At 43.5% G+C, this 18,315-nt stretch overlaps 1 protein-coding gene across 4 annotated transcripts in view; it reads left to right on the top strand.

The window, feature by feature from the left end:
* The window catches only part of DLGAP4 (DLG associated protein 4), an 87,333-nt gene extending 70,573 nt beyond the window's left edge, over positions 1–16,760 (top strand). For all 4 annotated transcript variants that reach the window (XM_060124095.1, XM_060124097.1, XM_060124096.1 and 1 more), the window contains 3 exons: positions 12,967–13,058; positions 13,947–14,102; positions 14,948–16,760. In XM_060124095.1, the coding sequence (XP_059980078.1) occupies positions 12,967–13,058; positions 13,947–14,102; positions 14,948–15,166 (467 nt within the window). In that variant the 3' untranslated portion in view covers positions 15,167–16,760. The remainder of the gene's footprint in view (positions 1–12,966; positions 13,059–13,946; positions 14,103–14,947) is intronic.
* Positions 16,761–18,315: the final 1,555 nt, after the last annotated feature.

The raw sequence follows: 18,315 nt of genomic DNA, 5'->3' as shown, positions 1-18,315 counted from the left end.
TCCTGACCTTCATCCACTCAGTGAGTATTTACTGAGTTCCTACCGTATACTATACAGGCACTATTCTAGCTTCTGGGGATGTAGCAGAACAACACAAGGTCCCTGCCCTCGTGGAGCTTACATTCTCATGGGGAGAGACAGAAAATAACCAACTAAACATATAATATGCAAGATGGTTAGACATGCAACAGAGAAAACAAAGCACAGTAAGAGCAGGATGAAGAGTGCTGCCTGGCTGGGGGCAGTGTTGCTGCCCCACACAGTGTGGTCAGCGAAGGCCTCCCAGGTAAGGTGACCTTGGAGCAGAAACCTGAAGGAAGGAAGAGAGAAGTCTTAGCGCTCTGGAGATCAGAGAACTCCAGTGGTGGGCAAGCACCTGACGTCTTCTAGGGCTGGAGAAGGCGGCCAGTGTAGCTGCAGGAGTGAGCAGAGAGAGGTGGGGAATGGAGTCCGTGTGGTGGGGCCTCAGAGGTGTCAAAGGCTTGGCTTTGACTCCCAAAAGAGAATGTGTTGGAGAGTGCAATGTGACATTCTTTTTTACAGGATTAATCTAGTTTCTCTGTTCAGAAGAGAGTGGGGGGAGGGGCACAAGTGGAAGCTGGGAAATGAGTTAGGAGGAAGTAACATAATCTGGGAAAGAGGAGATGGTGGTGGCCATGGAGCATTTAAGGGAGGGGTCAGATTCTGGGTATACTTGGAAGGTAGAGCAGGATTTCCTGATGGATTGGATATGGAGTAAGAGTGAAAGGAGTCCAAAATGGTTTGGAGTCTGAGTGACGGAAAGGATGGCATTGCCACTGCGATAGGGAAGACTAGTGTAGATGTTAGGAGAAAAGTCAGGAGTTCAGTTTTAGACATGTTTAATTTGATACACATTATTAGGTATCAGAGTGGAGAGGTGAAGCAGGCAGTTGGTATATGAGTCTGGAGAGAGGTCCAGGTTGGAGATCAATTTGGGAGTCATCAAAGTATAGGCAGTTCCCAAATGAGATAAGAATTCTCAAGAAGAGAGAATCAACCGTGTCAAATGCTTTTCTGAAGGACACAGCAGGTCAGACTTACACATGCAAGGTCATTACAGACTTGAAGAGCTGGTCTGCTTTGGAGATGGTGGGGAGCAGAGGGAGGGACAGCCTGATTGGAGAAGGATTGAGAGAAAATAGGAGTGACCAGGAGACCACAAGTATAGACAACTCCATTGATGAATTTTTCTGTATGGGAGCAGAGAAATGAAGGGATATACGGGTCAAAGGGGGAGGGCTGGAGTTTTTGTTGTTCTTTTTATTTTTAAATTGAATGATACAAGCATGTTTTTGTATTGTTGAGAATGAACTTGTAGGGAAGGGGAAATTCATCATGCAGTAGAGAAAGGGGATAACTGTTGAGTGATATTCTTAGGTAGGTGAGAAGGAACTGAATTAATGCCCAAGTAGAGGATACATAGTTCCTCCATAGTGATAGGAGGAAGGTGTTTGGGGGGCACTCTAGCGGGAGAGCGGAGTTATCACTGCAGAGTGAGAAAGCGGGAGGGGGCATTGGGAGGTTTGAGGAGCAGCGTCTGAAACGGTCGTCTAGGAGAGCGCAGGGGCCACTGAGATGAGGCTGTAGAGGGAGAACTGGGCAGGGGGGTGTTAATCCAAAAGATTAGCTTGTTTTTATTTTGTCGTCAATGTAATTGTGTTGTATTTAGGGAATGTGTATCACTGCACTTTCTGTAAAATGGTGAATTTCTTCATTTCTCCTTAAAATTCTGTCAAATTTTGCTTTATATTATTTTGAAGGTATCTTAGACGCATCAAGTCTAGAATGTAATATTCCTGGTGAATGTTTAGTGATCCACTCTCCCTATTTTTCTGGATGTCTGTTTGTGTTTTGCCTCAAAGTCTTATTTTATGTGTTATAAGTATTGCTGTACCAGCTTTCCTTTGGTTAGTGTTCATCTGGTACACTGCTTTCCATCCTTTTACTTTCAATTTTCATGTGCCTCATAATGTCTCTTATAATCAGCATATACCTGGATTTTGTGTTTTGTTCAGTGTGTTGATTTTTATTTCAGAAGTAGAAAATGTCATCCATTTACAATGGGATTTCACTGTTTGGATTTATTCCTACCATGTTATTTTGTGCTCTTCATTCTACTTTTTTTGTTTAATTTATTATTTATTTTTGTCTGCATTGGGTCTTTGTTGCCGTGCGCGGGCTTCCTCTAGTTGCGGCGAGCGGGGGCTACTCTTTGTTGCGGTGCATGGGCTTCTCATTGTGGTGGCTTCTCTTGTGGAGCACGGGCTTTAGGTGCCTGGGCTTCAGTAGTTGTGGCACGCAGGCTCAGTAGCTGTGGCTTGTGGGCTCTAGAGCACAGGTTCAGTAGTCGTGGTGCACGAGCTTTGTTGCTCCGCGGCATGTGGGATCTTCCCAGACCAGGGCTTGAACCTGTGTCCCCTGCATTGGCAGGCAGGTTCTTAACCACTGTGCCACCAGGGAAGACCCATTCTACTTTTTTGAGGTTTCTTTTATTCCTCTCTCTTTTCTTGCTTTCTTTTGCATTAACACACCTCTCTCTCCATTCCCTTTGCTATTTTGAGGCTGTGTTAATTGGGATTAGGTTTGCCTATAAATAACATTTAAAAAAAAAAAGAAAAGAAAAAGTGGTTTGAACAAGACTATTTAATTCTCTCACATTCAAGAATGTCTGAGATAGTAATGCTGGAGCCCCAGGCTTCTTTCTTCTTGAGGTTTGATGTCATAATTGGCTTCCATTCACAAGATCTTTTCATTTTTCCAAGTGGCTGCTGGATTCCAGAACCCCAAGTGCATTCCAGCAGCAAAGGAACCAGTTGCAAAAAAGAGCAAGCCGGCCCCCCACACCACTTCCACTTCCCCCACTTTGACCAGCTACTCACAGCTTGTTGTAAGGGTAGCCTAGGAAATGCCTGAGTTCGGGCTGCCATGTGCCCAAGTTAAAAACCACAGGTCCCCACAGATCACTTGTTTTCCGACGCCTGTGCAGTGCTTGGTAGATGGAGTGTGCACATCATAGAGATATGACATCACACTAACAGCAGAAGTCCTTATTCCAGTCCTGATGCTAGTGTAACTTGTTCTGTGATTCTAATACTTTGCATACCATACCTCATATTTTCCATTTGACAATACTTTGTCCTAGAAAATTCACAATATGCCTGAGAAATTTCTGTGTTTTATTTCATCTGAAAAAAGCTGCTACTTGACACGAAGAAAAAAAATGGTTCTACTTCTGAGGGAGAAGGAGAAACAAACACTGGGGACAACTAGCCATATCTGCCACAGAAGTTACACACTGTATTTCTGTTCTATGAACCCTTAAAACTTTAAGTTACCCAACATCTTTACCTTTCTCCCAAACAACGCAAGAATCTTAAAATATGATTTATCTAATCGTTTTCTTATGGTTTAAAACCTCACAAATTATTATATAATTTTCAATTATATAATTACAGATAAATCTAAAGAAATACATGTATAAATAATAATGATCATGTTTATCATTTTCTTTGCTCACCCTTTCTGATCTCAGATCTTCCTCTTGGATCATTTTCTTCTTTGCTGAGTTCATCCTTTAGAACTTCCTTTAGTGAGAACCTGAGAGCTGGCATTAACTCTGTTTTTATTTATCTGAAAATCTTTATTTTGCTCTCATTCTTCTTCTTAACCTTTATTTTCATTGTGAAATATACATGCAAAGAGTCAACAGAGTAAAGGAAAATAATAAAAAGAACACTCCTGTACGCACCAACTAGTTTACAAAATGGAATATTACCAGTGTCTTTGAACCCAGTGAGACATCACCTTCTTTCTGCCATGGCAGAACGCACTATCCTGAATTTTGTGTTAATTATACCCTTGCTTTTCTTTATACTTGTACCACATATATGTGTGACCCCTAAGGAATATGCTGTTTAGTTTTGCCTGTTTTAGAAATTTATATTAATAGAAGCAGTGTATGTATTCTTCTGAGGCTTGCCTTTTTTGATTCAGCCTTGTTTTTGAGATCCATCCATATTAATGCGTGTACCTGTAGTTCATTCTTTTCATTGATATGTCACGTTCCACTGTATGAATATGAATATACCATTGCTTATCCATTCCACTGATGAACACTTGAGTTGTTTCTAGTTTTTGGTTGTGAATAATTTTTTATAACAGTATTGAGTTGTAATTTATATACCATAAAATTCACCCCTTTAAAGTATACAAAACAGCTAAAGTGGTTTTTAGCACATCCACAGAGTTGTGCAACCATCCCTGCTACCTAATTTTAGAACATTTTCATCACCCCAAAAAGAAACCTTGTACGCATTTAGCCATCATGCTGTATCCCTCTAAAACACTAATCTTCATTCTCTATAGATTTGCCCATTCTGAACATTTCATATACATGGAATCATACAATATGTGGTCTTTTATGTATGGATTCTTTCACTTTGCATAATGTTTTTGAAGTTTATCCATGTTGTAGCATGTTTCAGCACTTCACTCCTTTTTATTGCTGAATAATACTCCATCGTATGGATATATTGCATTTTGCGTATCCATTCGTCAGTTGTTTCCACTTCTTGGCTATTATGTATTCTTTGAAACACAGCAGTTTAATTTTAGTGAAGTTCAATTGTTTTTTTTTCTTTTGTTGCTTGTCATTTGGTGTCAATTCTAAGAAGCCATTGCTAATCCAGTATTGTAAAGATTTACTCCTGTTTGCCCTCAAGAGTTTTATAGCATTAGCTGTTACATTTAGGTCTGTGATCCATTTTGAGTTAATTTTTGTATATGGTGTGAGGTATTGGTCCACCTTCATTCTTTTACATTTGGATATCATTTGTCCAGCACCATTTGTTAGGGAGACTGTTCTTTCCCCATTGAATAGTCTTGGTACCCTTGTCAAAAATCAGTTGACCATAAATGTAAGGGTTTATTTATGGTCAACTGATTTATTGAAGGGTTTATTTCTGGACTCAGTTCTATTCCAGTGCATTGATGTACATGTGTACACTTATGCCAGTACCACACCGTCGTAATTACTGTAGCTTTGTAATAAGCTTTGAAATTGGAAAGTGTGAGTCCTCCAGCTTTACTTTTTAAATAAAAATAAAAGAAGTTTATTGCCAGCTCTCAGGTTCTCACTAAAGGAAGTTCTAAAGTTCATATTTCGTTTTTGCATTTCCATATGAATTTTAGAATCAGCTTGGGTCAGTTTCCGCAAAAAAGGCAGCTGGGATTTTATTTTAATAGGGATTGTGTTAAATCAGTAATTCAATTTGATGAGTGTTGCCCTCTTACTTTAAAGTCTTCTGATCCATGAAATGGGCTATCTTTCCATTTACTTAGGTTTTTGAAATTTTCTTTCAATAATGTTTTGTAATTTTCAGTGGACAGGTCCTACATTTCTTTTAAATTTATTCCTAAGTATTTTATTCTGTTTGATGGCATTGTAAATGAAATTGTTTTAATTTCATTTTCAGATGTTCATTGTTACCATATAGAAATACAAATGACTTCTGTATATTGATCTTGTATGCTGCAACCTCACTGTTTTTTGGGGAATTCTTCAGAATTTTTTACATACAAGAGCATTTAATCTGAGAATAGAGATTGTTTTACTTTTTTCTTTCCAGCCTGGATTCCTTTTATTTTGTTTTTTGCCTAATGGCCCTGGCTCCAACACAAAGTTGAATAGATGTGGCAAGAGCAGGGGCATCCTTGTTTTTGTCTCATTCCTGATCTCAGGGATAGATTATTCAGTCTCACACCATTAAGTTGATATACACTGTGGGTTATTATGAACATATTTGACCATGTCTCCTCTATAAGAGTTCTCTAAGGTATATACTGAGAAACATTTGGGTCACAGAGTATGCCTGTGTTCAGATTTATAAGAAATGCCAAATTGTTCTCCACAGTGATTACACCAATTTATTAGTCCCTCAGCACTGTGTGAAAGTACCCATTGCTCTACATCTTTGCTTACACTTAGTATGTAATAGGTTTTTTCTTTCCCCCAATCCACAGTTATAAAATAGTGGTTATAATTTGTATTTCATTGGTTACTAATGGCATTGAGCATCTTTTCACATATTAGCCATTTATGTTTCCTCCTCTGTGAAATGCCTGTTCATATGTTTTGCTCATTTTTCTATTAAGTGGTCTTTTTCTTAACTGCCTCATCGGTGATCATTACGTATCTAGATTCTGGAACCTGTCAGTTATATGTATTGTAATTGTCTTCTCCCAGTTTGCAACTCATCTTTTCATTTTCTTTATGGTATCTTTTGAATGAATGGGTACTTTTAATTTTAATGTAAATTTATCAATCTTTTCCTTTATGGTTTATACTTTTTTGTATGTTAAGAAATCCATCCTTCTCCCAAAGTCAAAAAGATATTTTACTATTTACTTGTAAAGTTTTCAAGTTGTCTTCCACATTTAAGTCCTTGATCCCTTGGAATTAATTTGTCTGCATGGAGTGAGATAAGGCTCTGTGTTAACTTTTTCTCATTGGACAATAATTTATTAAAATGTTCATCCTTATCCTGTTGATATGCAGTACAGCCCTGACAAATATCAGGTTTCCTATATGTGTTGATCTATTTCTGAGCTTTCTATTCTGTTCATTAGTCTATCCCTAGGCGCAAATCTGGCTTTCTTCATTGTTATAACTGTCTAATGAATCTTGATAATTGGAAAGACAAGTTTCCCCAACCTATTCTTCAAGAGTGTCTGGCATAGGCTCTTTGCTTTTCCATAGACTCAGCTTTTCAAGTTCCATGTTGAGGTTTTCATTGGAATTATATTAAATGTGTAGATCAGTTTGGTGGGAAGTTGACATGTTTATGAATAATTCTTTTCTATCCAAGAACATGATTATGTCTCTCCATTTATTTAGGTCTTCTTTAGTGTCTTTCATTTAAATTTTATATTTTCCACATAAAAGTTTTACATATTTTTTGAAGATTTGTTAGATTAGTATTTTAATTTTGGAGGGATGTAAGTGGTACTTTTTGTTACTGTATTTTCTGTTTATTGTTGATGAAATGCTCTTGGCCTTTCTATTGATCTTATATCTAGAAATCTTGCTGTATTCTTACTTTATTTGTAAATAAGGAATTGCTTTTAACCTTGTACCATTGAGTATGATGTTTACTGTAGGTCTGTTGGAGATACGCTTATTCTGGTTAAGAAAATTGTTGAATTTAATGAAATTTAGTGTATCTATTTAGATAATTTTTAATCTGTAATGTGGTAAATTTTATTGATAGTTTTTTCTCCTTTCTTGCCTTCTTTTTGGATTAATCAAGTATTTATTTCCACTTTTTTCATGTTAGCTTATTATTAACAGTTACTCTGAAGATTACAACCTGCATCCCTGACTTTGTAAAGACTAAATTAGTACCTTTACCACTTCACAGATGATGCAAGGACCTTAGATCACTTTTATCCCCCTCCTAACCTGTGTACTATTGCTGTTAAGTATTTCAGTTCTATATATATGTTCTAAATGCCACAAGACATTATTTTTTGTTTTATACAATCAGTATTACCCACATATTTACTCTTTCTGGTACTCTTCTCTTCTTTCTTTGCTTCTAGTTAGGATCATTTTCATTCTGCCTGAAGAACTCCCTTTAGTATTTATTTTAATGCAGTATTTATCTCAAAATGTATTTTTCCCTCTTTTTTTTTTTTTTTTTTGCGGTACGCGGGCCTCTCACTGTTGTGGCCTCTCCCGTTGCGGAGCACAGGCTCTGGACGCGCAGGCTCAATGGCCATGGCTCACGGGCCCAGCCGCTCTGCAGCATGTGGGATCTTCCAGGACCAGGGCACGAACCTGTGTCCCCTGCATCGGCAGGCGGACTCTCAACCACTGCGCCACCAGGGAAGCCCTCCCTCTTTTTTTGAACAGTATTTTTTTAAAACTGTCCTCTAGGAGGCCGGCTTTTGTTTGTTATTATTTTTAAATTTTATTTACTCTTTTGGCCGCGGCATGCGGGATCTTAGTTCCCTGAACAGGGATCAAACCCGTGTGCCCCCTGCAGTGGAAGTGCGGAGTCTTTAACCACTGGACTGCCAGGGAAGTCCCTGAACAGTATTTTTGCTAAGTATAGAATTATAGGTACGTACTGATCTTCTTTCAACACTTTATAAATATGTCTTTATGTCCTGGTTTCCAGCCTTTCTATTGAAAAGTCAACTGTCAGTCTTCCTGCTGCTTCTTTGAAGAATAATTTGTTTTCTCCCCTTTGTCTGCTTTTAAGATTTTTTCTCCTGTGTTTGAGTTTTATCCATTTTACTGTGATACCTAGGTATGGTTTTCTTTGTATTTTTCCAACTTGATGCTCACACGGTTTCTTGAATCTGCAGCCTTAATAACTCTCATCAGTTTCAGAAAAGTCTTGGCCATCATTTCCTCAAATTTCTGCTCCATGTTATTTCTTCTCTACTTGTGGACTCCAATTACACATATTTTAGACTGCCACATCTTATGCTTCTTCATTCTCTCTTCTGTATTTTCCCTTTTTTTTTTCTTCCTCTGGACCTCAGTCTGGATATTTTCTACTGGATTATTTTATAGTTCAGCTGTAACCAATCTATTAAACCTATCTATTACAGTCTTTTTTTTTTACATCTTTATTGGAGTATAATTGCTTTACAATGGTATGTTAGTTTCTGCTTTATAACAAAGTGAATCAACTGTACATATACATATGTTCCCATATCTTTTCCCTCTTGGGTCTCCCTCCCTCCCACCCTCCCTATCCCACCCCTCCAGGTGGTCACAAATCACCGAGCTGATCTCCCTGTGCTATGCGGCTGCTTCCCACTAGCTATCTACCTTACGTTTGGTAGTGTATATACGTCCATGCCTCTCTCTCGCTTTGTCACAGCTTACCTTTCCCCCTCCCCATATCCTCAAGTCCATTCTCTAGTAGGTCTGTGTCTTTATTCCTGTCTTACCCCTAGGTTCTTCATGACTTTTTTTTTTCTTAAATTCCATGTATATGTGTTAGCATACGGTATTTGTCTTTTTCTTTCTGACTTACTTCACTCTGTATGACAGACTCTAGGTCTATCCATCTCATTACAAATAACTCAATTTCGTTTCTTTTTATGGCTGAGTAATATTCCATTGTATATATGTGCCACATCTTCTTTATCCATTCATCCGATGATGGACACTTAGGTTGTTTCCATCTCCGGGCTATTGTAAATAGAGCTGCAATGAACATTTTGGTACATGACTCTTTTTGAATTATGGTTTTCTCAGGGTATATGCCCAGTAGTGGGATTGCTGGGTCATATGGTAGTTCTATTTGTAGTTTTTTAAGGAACCTCCATACTGTTCTCCATAGTGGCTGTACCAATTCACATTCCCACCAGCAGTGCAAGAGTGTTCCCTTTTCTCCACACCCTCTCCAGCATTTATTGTTTCTAGATTTTTTGATGATGGCCATTCTGACGGGTGTGAGATGATATCTCATTGTAGTTTTGATTTGCATTTCTCTAATGATTAATGATGTTGAGCATTCTTTCATGTGTTTGTTGGCAGTCTGTATATCTTCTTTGGAGAAATGTCTATTCAGGTCTTCTGCCCGTTTTTGGATTGGGTTGTTTTTTTTTTTTTTTGTTATTGAGCTGCATGAGCTGCTTATAAATTTTGGAGATTAATCCTTTGTCAGTTGCTTCATTTGCACACATTTTCTCCCATTCTGAGGTTGTCTTTTGGTCTTGTTTATGGTTTCCTTTGCTGTGCAAAAGCTTTGAAGTTTCATTAGGTCCCATTTGTTTATTTTTGTTTTTATTTCCATTTCTCTAGGAGGTGGGTCAAAAAGGATCTTGCTGTGATTCATGTCATAGAGTGTCCTGCCTATGTTTTCCTCTAAGAGTTTGATAGTTTCTGGCCTTACATTTAGGTCTTTAATCCATTTTGAGCTTATTTTTGTGTATGGTGTTAGGGAGTGAGCTAATCTCATACTTTTACATGTACCTGTCCAGTTTTCCCAGCACCACTTATTGAAGAGTCTATTGCAGCCTTAATTTCAGTTACTCTGTTTTTTAGTTATAGAATTTCCATTTGATTCTTTTTGATAGATTTCTGGTTCTTTGCTGAAATTCCTCATCATGTCATATATTTTCTGGGACATATTCACAGTCATTTTAAAGCCCTGGTCCTATACCTCTACATCCCTATAGTTCTTTTACTTTTTGCTGATTTTTCTCTTTTGGTGTGCAGTCATTTGGTCCTACCTCGTGGCATGCTTGGTAATTTTTATTCAATGCCAGAAACTGTATACGAAAAGTACAGAGAGAACTTGAAGCTCAGGATGATTTTTTTTTCTTCTTTTTTTTTGAAGACGATTTTCTATACTTTGAGAACGAATTTACTTTTGCTTCTTGCAGACAATTAGAGTAGGGCCAGACCAACTTAATCTAATATGGGATTGAGCTGGTTCAGAGCTGCAGCCTGGGGTATTTTCAAGCCCTTCCTCCTTGGCAGACACTGAGCTCCAATTTTTGTTTCTCCCCCATCTTAAGACTGCTGGAAGCTTTGCTCAGCCTGATGCACTTTCCCCCAAGTCCTGTCTCCTCTGGTAGCTCCGAATTCCAGTTTTGGTCTCCCTGTCCCCATGGAACTGCCACAAGTTCTGCTTAGCTTCTCAGGCTCTGAACCACCACTTTCTGCTTGGCTTCTTAGCCCCTCAGCCTTGCGCTGCTTATAAACTGGGAGATGCCTTGGGGTAGAAGGCGGTTCAGAATATCAGGCTTGGCTGAATATAGTTTCCGTTCTCACTGACATCTTAGCCTCTCAAATTCTGGTTGCTTTGGTAATTTTTTAATACCCTGAAAGAGATTTTTTTGTTGTTTTTGGTATTTTATTTAGGTTTTATTTTTTTTAATTTTTCTTCATGGGAGGGTTCAGTTTGTCTGATAGTAACTGGTTTTTCATAGTCAGAATCAGAAGTCATTAGAATTTTCTAATGTTGAATCAGTCTTGTATTACCAGAATAAACCCAGCTGAGTTATATTATTTTAGTACACTGTTGTACTTTTGTTAATATCTAATTTAATAATTTTGCCTTTCTTCCAAGGCAGAATTACTTGGCTGGTAATTTTCCTTTCTCATCCTTGTCCTGTTTTAGTACCAAGGTTATCTAGCTTCATAAAATGAGTTTGGGATGGTTCCTTTATTCATATTCTGAATCATCTCTCTGAATAAATTTCTTTTCTTCCATTCTCTCTGTCCTTTTAGAACTCTGATGATAGATGTATTTTAAGTCTCCCTCTCTCCTCCATGTCTCTCAGTCACTTTTTTAAAAATAGTCTCATCTTTTTAATACATCTAGTTGCTTCCTTTATTTCTTAAAAAATAAGGTACCTAAATGCAGTCTTATGGTTAGGAATTCTCAGGAGAGACTTTTCCTCTTATTCCCATCCTACTTTTTTTTTTTTAATTATTTTATTTTTGGCTGCATTGAGGTCTTTGTTGCTGTGTGCGGGCTTTGCTCTAATTGCAGTGAGCAGAGGCTAGTCTTCATTGCTGTGCACAGGCTTCTCATTGCTGTGGGTTCTCTTGTTGCAGAGCACAGCCTCTAGGTGCGCAGGTTCCAATAGTTGTGGCACACGGGCTTCAGTAGTTGTGGCTCACGGGCTCTAGAGCACAGGCTCAGTAGTTGTGGCACACGGGCCTAGTTGCTCCGCAGCATGTGGGGTCCTCCCAGACCAGGGATCGAACCCACGTCCCCTGCATTGGCAGGTGGATTCTTAACCACTGCACCACCAGGGAAGCCCTCCTATCCTACTTCAGACCAAGCCAGGCACATATACCCACTACCTTCTACGGGTGGGGGGTCATTTTATCCCCAGCAGCTTAGCTATTCATTTAAGACGCCTTGTCTTGTTAATCTAGCAGTGTAAGTGTTTTGTGCCAGGAGCTTTTTCATTCCTGTCCTCCTTGTCCTTATTGGTTTTCATCAGGGTTTATTCTTTGTGCTGTGTCCATCATGGCCCTTGTTTCTGTGATACCTGATTTTTCTCTTGCACTAGTTCCAGAGCTCATGTTTCATCCCCTTCCATTGTCTTGCATCTCTTTTCAGAGTACCTTATCTCTGCTTTGAACTACTGTTTAAATATTTGTGGCTAAATGTCACACTTTTCATCTGCTCTCTGGCAACAACTATCTGGTGAATGTGCATCTGCCATTTACTGCTCCTATAACATGTTTAGCTCCTGTGTTGGTTCCTTTTTAATAACTAATAATTTCTGAATGAGGTGGAATTCCTCCTTCATGAGCTGCTGTAAGTAGACCACTGTGTAAGTAGACCACTGAACACTTCATGGTGAACGCTTCTGTTGGATTCTCTTTGCTTTAAGACTTTTATGTTCATAATGAAAGTGCCCTATTCTTGGCATGTCCTATGTTCTCTCAGGCTCCTGAAATTTGCTGTCATTTTCTGTTTATTTACTCTCAGGAAGAATTTGAATGTATAAAACAAGGATTATCTATTCCTGGAAGGTTTTGTAAAACCACACCTGTAAAACTACATAGGCCTGGTTCCTTTTTCTGGGGAAGATTTTTAACTCTTGCTTCAGTTTTTTAAAACAGTTATTGGCCTAATCAGATTTTCTATTTCTTCTTGAGTCTATGATAGTAATTTATGTTTTCCTGAAAATTTTTTCCATTTAAACTTAGTTTTTAAATTTATTGCCATAAAATGTCCTTAGCAACTAGGGGATGGGGCTCACTTTATGTGTCTGGTGTGCATTTTTCACAGTGAGAGTGGGTTAATGTGTAAATAAAATGAAGACTGACTGCCATCACCAAATGATGATTGGTGTCCTAATGCGGGGAGGGGAGGTGGAGGCCATGACCCTGATCCTGTGTTCCACCCCAGCAGACCCTGTGCTCTGCTCAGTCTTTTTCCACCTTCTCTTTCTCAGTCTTAGGGAAAGTCCTCAGTGCTGTGGGCAGTGCCCAGCTACTGATGTCACAGAAATTCCAGCAGTTCCGGGGCCTCTGTGAGCAAAACTTGGTGAGTGTGATTCTTCTTCCTCCACAGTGGGTCTTCCAGCCAGATCCCCCAGCTGGATTAGCCTCTAAGCCTCTGTGACCGCCTCTCTAACATGGAGAAGGTGCTGCTTCCTCATGGCATTGGAAAGATGACAGTGGTGTGTGTCAGTGCCTAGCACAGGAAAAGGGCCAGGAATGGTCCTTTCAGAGCTCTACTACCTTCCGAAATAGAAAAGTGAACTCTATGTAAAAACAGCCAGATGAAAGTTAAAAATCAGTTGGCACTGATTTATTTATATACAACATACTCTATATCTAAGAAGACAGTCAAGGTAAGAACTAAAGAAATAACCACCATGACACTTGGTGGGTTTCCCTCTCCTTCACCCTTGCCGCTAGGCAGCAGCTTTTCCTGTGGAGCCTCTTTCCATCTGGCAGGGGTGGTGTAACCCCCAGGGGTGGAGGACAGTGGCGAGTGTTTGTCTCTAGGACCAGTAGGGGTTTGGGCGTTCACTGGGGAAGTCCTGATAAGGAATGTGCTGTCAGAGAACAGAATGATGGGCTAGAAAGCACACGGATTCTGGAATCACACCCACCTGGAAGTGATCCTGCCTCCTCCCTGTAGCCCTTCAGTGGTGGCGAAGGCCTCAGTCCCCATGTGTGTGCAGGACCCACTCTCACGATAGGACTGTCTCTCTCTCCCAAAGCTCTCCGCCATCAGGGCCAGCAGTAATCAGGAACTGGGTTCATTCGCTCATACAGATACTGACCCGACCCTGGGAACAGGAGAGTAAGACCAGGCCTCAAGGGAAGCCAACCAGGGCTGGCAGAGCTAGGAGACAGTACTTGGGATGGGGTGCAGGACAAGCCTCTGCCCTGCTTGCCCCACTGATCCCCATCTGTCCCACAGAACCCTGATGCCAACCCACGTCCAACAGCCCAGGACCTGGCAGGGTTCTGGGACCTGCTGCAGCTGTCCATCGAGGACATCAGCATGAAGTTTGATGAACTCTACCACCTCAAGGCCAACAGCTGGCAGCTGGTGGAGACCCCCGAGAAGAGGAAGGTGAGCATGGAGCAGTGCGGAGGGGAAGTCCAGGGACAAATTCCTGGTCGGCAATAACGCTGGCCACATCGGTCAGTGCTGCTTGGCTCCCTTCTCTGTGTGTCGTCTTTGAGCTGGGGGCTCACGTCCATCAGTGTGCGGGGTCCATGCTCGGCGCTTGTCCAGCATGCCACTCGCTCTGTGTAGTTGAGGCTGCCCCCCCGAAGCATGCCTTCCTGCCCTGCATGTTCAGAAAGTGGGAGACACATGCCCACAGCCCAGAGCACTAGCGTAGACACAGCCGTTGGAACCCTGGAGGTAGAAAAATGGTCCTTCTCCTAGGACCACGCTGCCAGGAGTACAGGGGTCTGGACCCGATTCTGCCTCCTGGGCCAGCCTCCTCCCTGAGGCTCAGGCTTCCATCTGTAAAACAGTGGCACCCAATGACCCCTTTGGTTATTGGTTCCTGGACTGTGGCCCTTGTGAGTTCTGATCCCCTAGAATAGCATGTGAAATGTGACCTGGGAGTCGGAGGCCCTGAATTTAAATCCCATCTCTGGCTATATGATTCCTGCGTGAATTTCAGGCTCTCAGTGGTTCAGAGCAGGGGTGGGAAGAGGTGATCTGTCTGTCCCTTCCTACTAGAACATTCTAGGATTGTAAGCTTGCTTTTTGCTCCTATGCCTTGTGCTATTCCCACCATCATCGCTTCTTGTGGCTTCCTGATTCCAAATGTGTGTTGCTTGTGCCCGATGCGGGGAAGCTGGGGTGCAGGCTCCAGCTGCCAGCACACGGCGGGTGGTAGCACCACACAAAAGGTGGCACCTTTATTTTATTTTCCTTCTCTCCTCACTGTCTCACTAAAGGAAGAGAAGAAACTACCCCCTCCGGTCCCAAAGAAGCCAGCCAAATCCAAGCCGGCAGTGAGCCGCGACAAGGCCTCTGACGCTGGGGACAAGCAGCGTCAGGAGGCCCGCAAGAGGCTCCTGGCGGCCAAGCGGGCAGCTTCTGTGCGGCAGAACTCAGCCACGGAGAGCGCGGACAGCATCGAGATTTATGTCCCTGAGGCCCAGACCCGGCTCTGAGACCAGGAAGCAGGAAGCAAACAATTTTAAGTCATTAAAAAAAGAAACCTACAAACTAAATGCGAAAGGAACAAAATTTTCTCAACCTTTAGTGTGGTTATTCTGTCTAGAGACCCTGAGCCAACTTTCAAATTGACGCATACAAGGGCTCACAATTTGGCTTTCTTGGGTCCCTCCCAGCTTTAGGTTATGAAGACTTCACACAAAAAAATCAACAGAAACACAAAACTATAAAACTTTTTTTTCCTCTTGCTGGCCGTGGTGGACTAGATAGATGGACTTCGGCAACGCCCCGGCCCAGCCTCCAGACTACAGTCTTTTTACTTGCTCTATCTAATGAGAACTTAAACTAGCTTGTTTACAAGATGACGACAGCCCAAGGGCAGCCTTGGGCACCTGCCATGTCCTTCCTCCTTTTCCTGGCTACCCCAGCTCTGACCTTGGAGTTTTCATTCTTATGTTTTTCTCTTTTCCCTTAAGAGCTCACACAGGGGTCACCATCCTGACTATCGGCTTTCTGGTTCTCAGCCCTTTTTGTGGGTGAGCCCAGAGGACAGAGAGATGGACACGCGTCCCCTCCCCCACCGAGTGCTCACACACATGCACGCGCGCGCGCGCGCACACACGCAAATACAGGTTCCTCTCAGCAGAAGCAGCCCTCCCACTGTGATCTGCCAGCCCTAGGCAGCGTCAGGTGGGTGACTCGCCTCTCTGAGACCATGAGGAGGGCTGAAGTCTTTGGGGGGGTGGGGGTGGGAATGAGATAAAAACCACAGCTTACCACACTCCAGACTCCCGCCTTTTTCTTCTCTCCAGCCCCGTCTTCCTTCAGCAAAATGTATGACCTAGAGTGACTTGCAGGGGCCACTCAAGAGGGGGACCCCATTTTCCAGGGGTCACGTGTCCCTGGCCGAGCCTGTGTACAGTACCCGAGGGGCGGGCGGCTGTGTCTGTATGTATGTGTACATATGCACATAGACCTTAGAGTGTATATTTAACAAACGCCCCTCTGCTCACCCATGCCCACCAGCGCCACCGCTGGCTCTCGGGGGCACCTGGCAGGAGGCGGGTGTGTGAATAGCATATATTTTTACATGTACTATATCTAGGTGTGTGTACAAGTGTGTGTAAAAATATATACCTTGTGTGTAAGCAGCTCCCCCTTTTTTTGTCTCTCACCTGCCCCCCGCTCCCCGGCCATGGGCCCATCTGCCTGGCCTCTGAGTTTTCTATTTTTTTACCCCGGTCATCCTTCTCTCTCCCCTGCCCCCCAGCCCCACTCCCAGGGTGTCATGAGCCCTGAGCTGCGATGGCCCAGGCCTGCAGGGTGAGGTGGGGGGCAGGGAGGGCGAGGGCGAGGCCAGGCCTGCAGCAAGCTCCGAGCACGACGGGCTGCGGCACTGGAGACGCCCTCGTGTCCAGCACCTGCCACAGGGGCCTGCTCTAGGGCCCATTCCAGCTTGGCCGCCGTCTGTGACCTTGGGCAAGTCACTTGACCTCTGTGTGCCTCAACTTCCTCCTCTGTAAAATGGGGACAGTCCCCGCCCCTCCCTACCTCACAGGCATGTTGTGAGAATAAATGAGGTAACGTGCACCACGGGCTCATGGTGTTATTGCAGCGGGGCGGGCCAGGCTGGGATGAGGCGGGTGGAGCAGACACCCCAGGAGACAGCCAGACCCCTTCCAAGTGGCAGCTCCTTGGAGACAGGCTGACGAGTGCAAACTGTAACGCCAGCGCTCTCATGCACCAGCTCTGTGACCCCCAGCAAGAAAACTAAGCTCTCGGTTCCCTTCCCGAAAGATGAGTGTGTAACATCCGCCTGACCAGCTTCCTCCAGAGAAATAAATGCTTCATCGTCGCTATGTGGGAGCTGAGATGGGCTGCTCACGCTGACAACTCGCGCCCCCTCCGTAGACCCCGACTCTGCGTGCGCTTCACCCAGGACGGGGCACTCGGTACCCCAGCCGCTGCCTGCACCCTGACAGTTACACGCACTGGATGCACTTCCTGAGCACCTACCCTGCTCATAGAGCTCACGCCCCGGTGGGGGAGACACGGAACATGCCATAGGTGAGTTCCAGTCTACAGCAGATGGTAGAAAAGGAGGTGCAGCACAGTGAGGCTGTGGGAACCCATGACAGCTCCGCCAAACCCAGGTCAAGGCTGAAGGACAGTGGGTATTAACCGGCTTTGGGAGACGGGGATGGGGTACAGGGGAGAGCAGGCGGAACAGCAGGTGCCCATGTCTGGTGGTAAGAACATGTGTTTCAGAAAGTTCTCGGGCCCGGCCGAGCTGCAGGCACCTGGTCTCCTCCCTTGGCACAACGCAGCGGAGGTGCTGGTGACCTCAAGCCCAGGGGAACTACCTTCCCAGGAACTTTGTTCGGGCTGCCCTGCCTTCCCCAGAGGGGCCGCTCGTGAGCTCCTCTGAAGCCTGTGGGCCAGACCCCCTGCGCTAGGAGTGCTGTGCCCTCATGTCTAGATCCTGGTAGTGGTGGCTGAGCGCCCAGTGGCCATGGATGGCTCAGATTAACTCCTGGGGCTGGACCTACCCCCTGCCCTGAGACACGGCTGAGGGTGACTCAAAGGTAAGTGGACGGGTTTCAGGTTGCCTGGGCACTGAGCCAGATACTCAGGGGTGTGAGTGAACACAGAGGCATCACGCTGGACTTGACCGGCGAGCAGCCCAGCTCTACTCCTGACGGGCCTCGGGGAACTGGGTGGACCCTTTTACCCCTTCAGAGCCTGAGTGTTTCTGCGGCAGCAGGGGAGGGGCCTTGAGGGTTAGATCAGGGTCTCAGGGAGGGTCCTGCACTCCCTGTATCATAGTACCTGGGCCCCCTCTCCCAGCCCTGCTGGTGCAGCAGAGGAGAGGCCCACCCTCCCGAAGTTGAAAGAATAGTTTAATGTCCTTCACCCAGAATCACCAACTGTCAAGATTTTGCCATATTTGCATTGTTCCTGTCAGGGACATACACAAACATCCTCCTCACCTTGAGCCATTTAAAAATAAGCTGCACATACCATGCTGCTTCACCCCCAAATACACCAGGCGACACCTAAGAATAAGGACATTCCTACGTGAGCACAATACCACTATTCCTCTAATTTAACACACGAGTGACCCTCGAGCACCTCCCTTACCCAG

The sequence above is a fragment of the Lagenorhynchus albirostris genome, chromosome 15 (assembly GCF_949774975.1).
Source record: "Lagenorhynchus albirostris chromosome 15, mLagAlb1.1, whole genome shotgun sequence".
Lineage (NCBI taxonomy): Eukaryota > Metazoa > Chordata > Mammalia > Artiodactyla > Delphinidae > Lagenorhynchus > Lagenorhynchus albirostris.
This window is presented reverse-complemented; position numbering and strand designations above follow the sequence as displayed.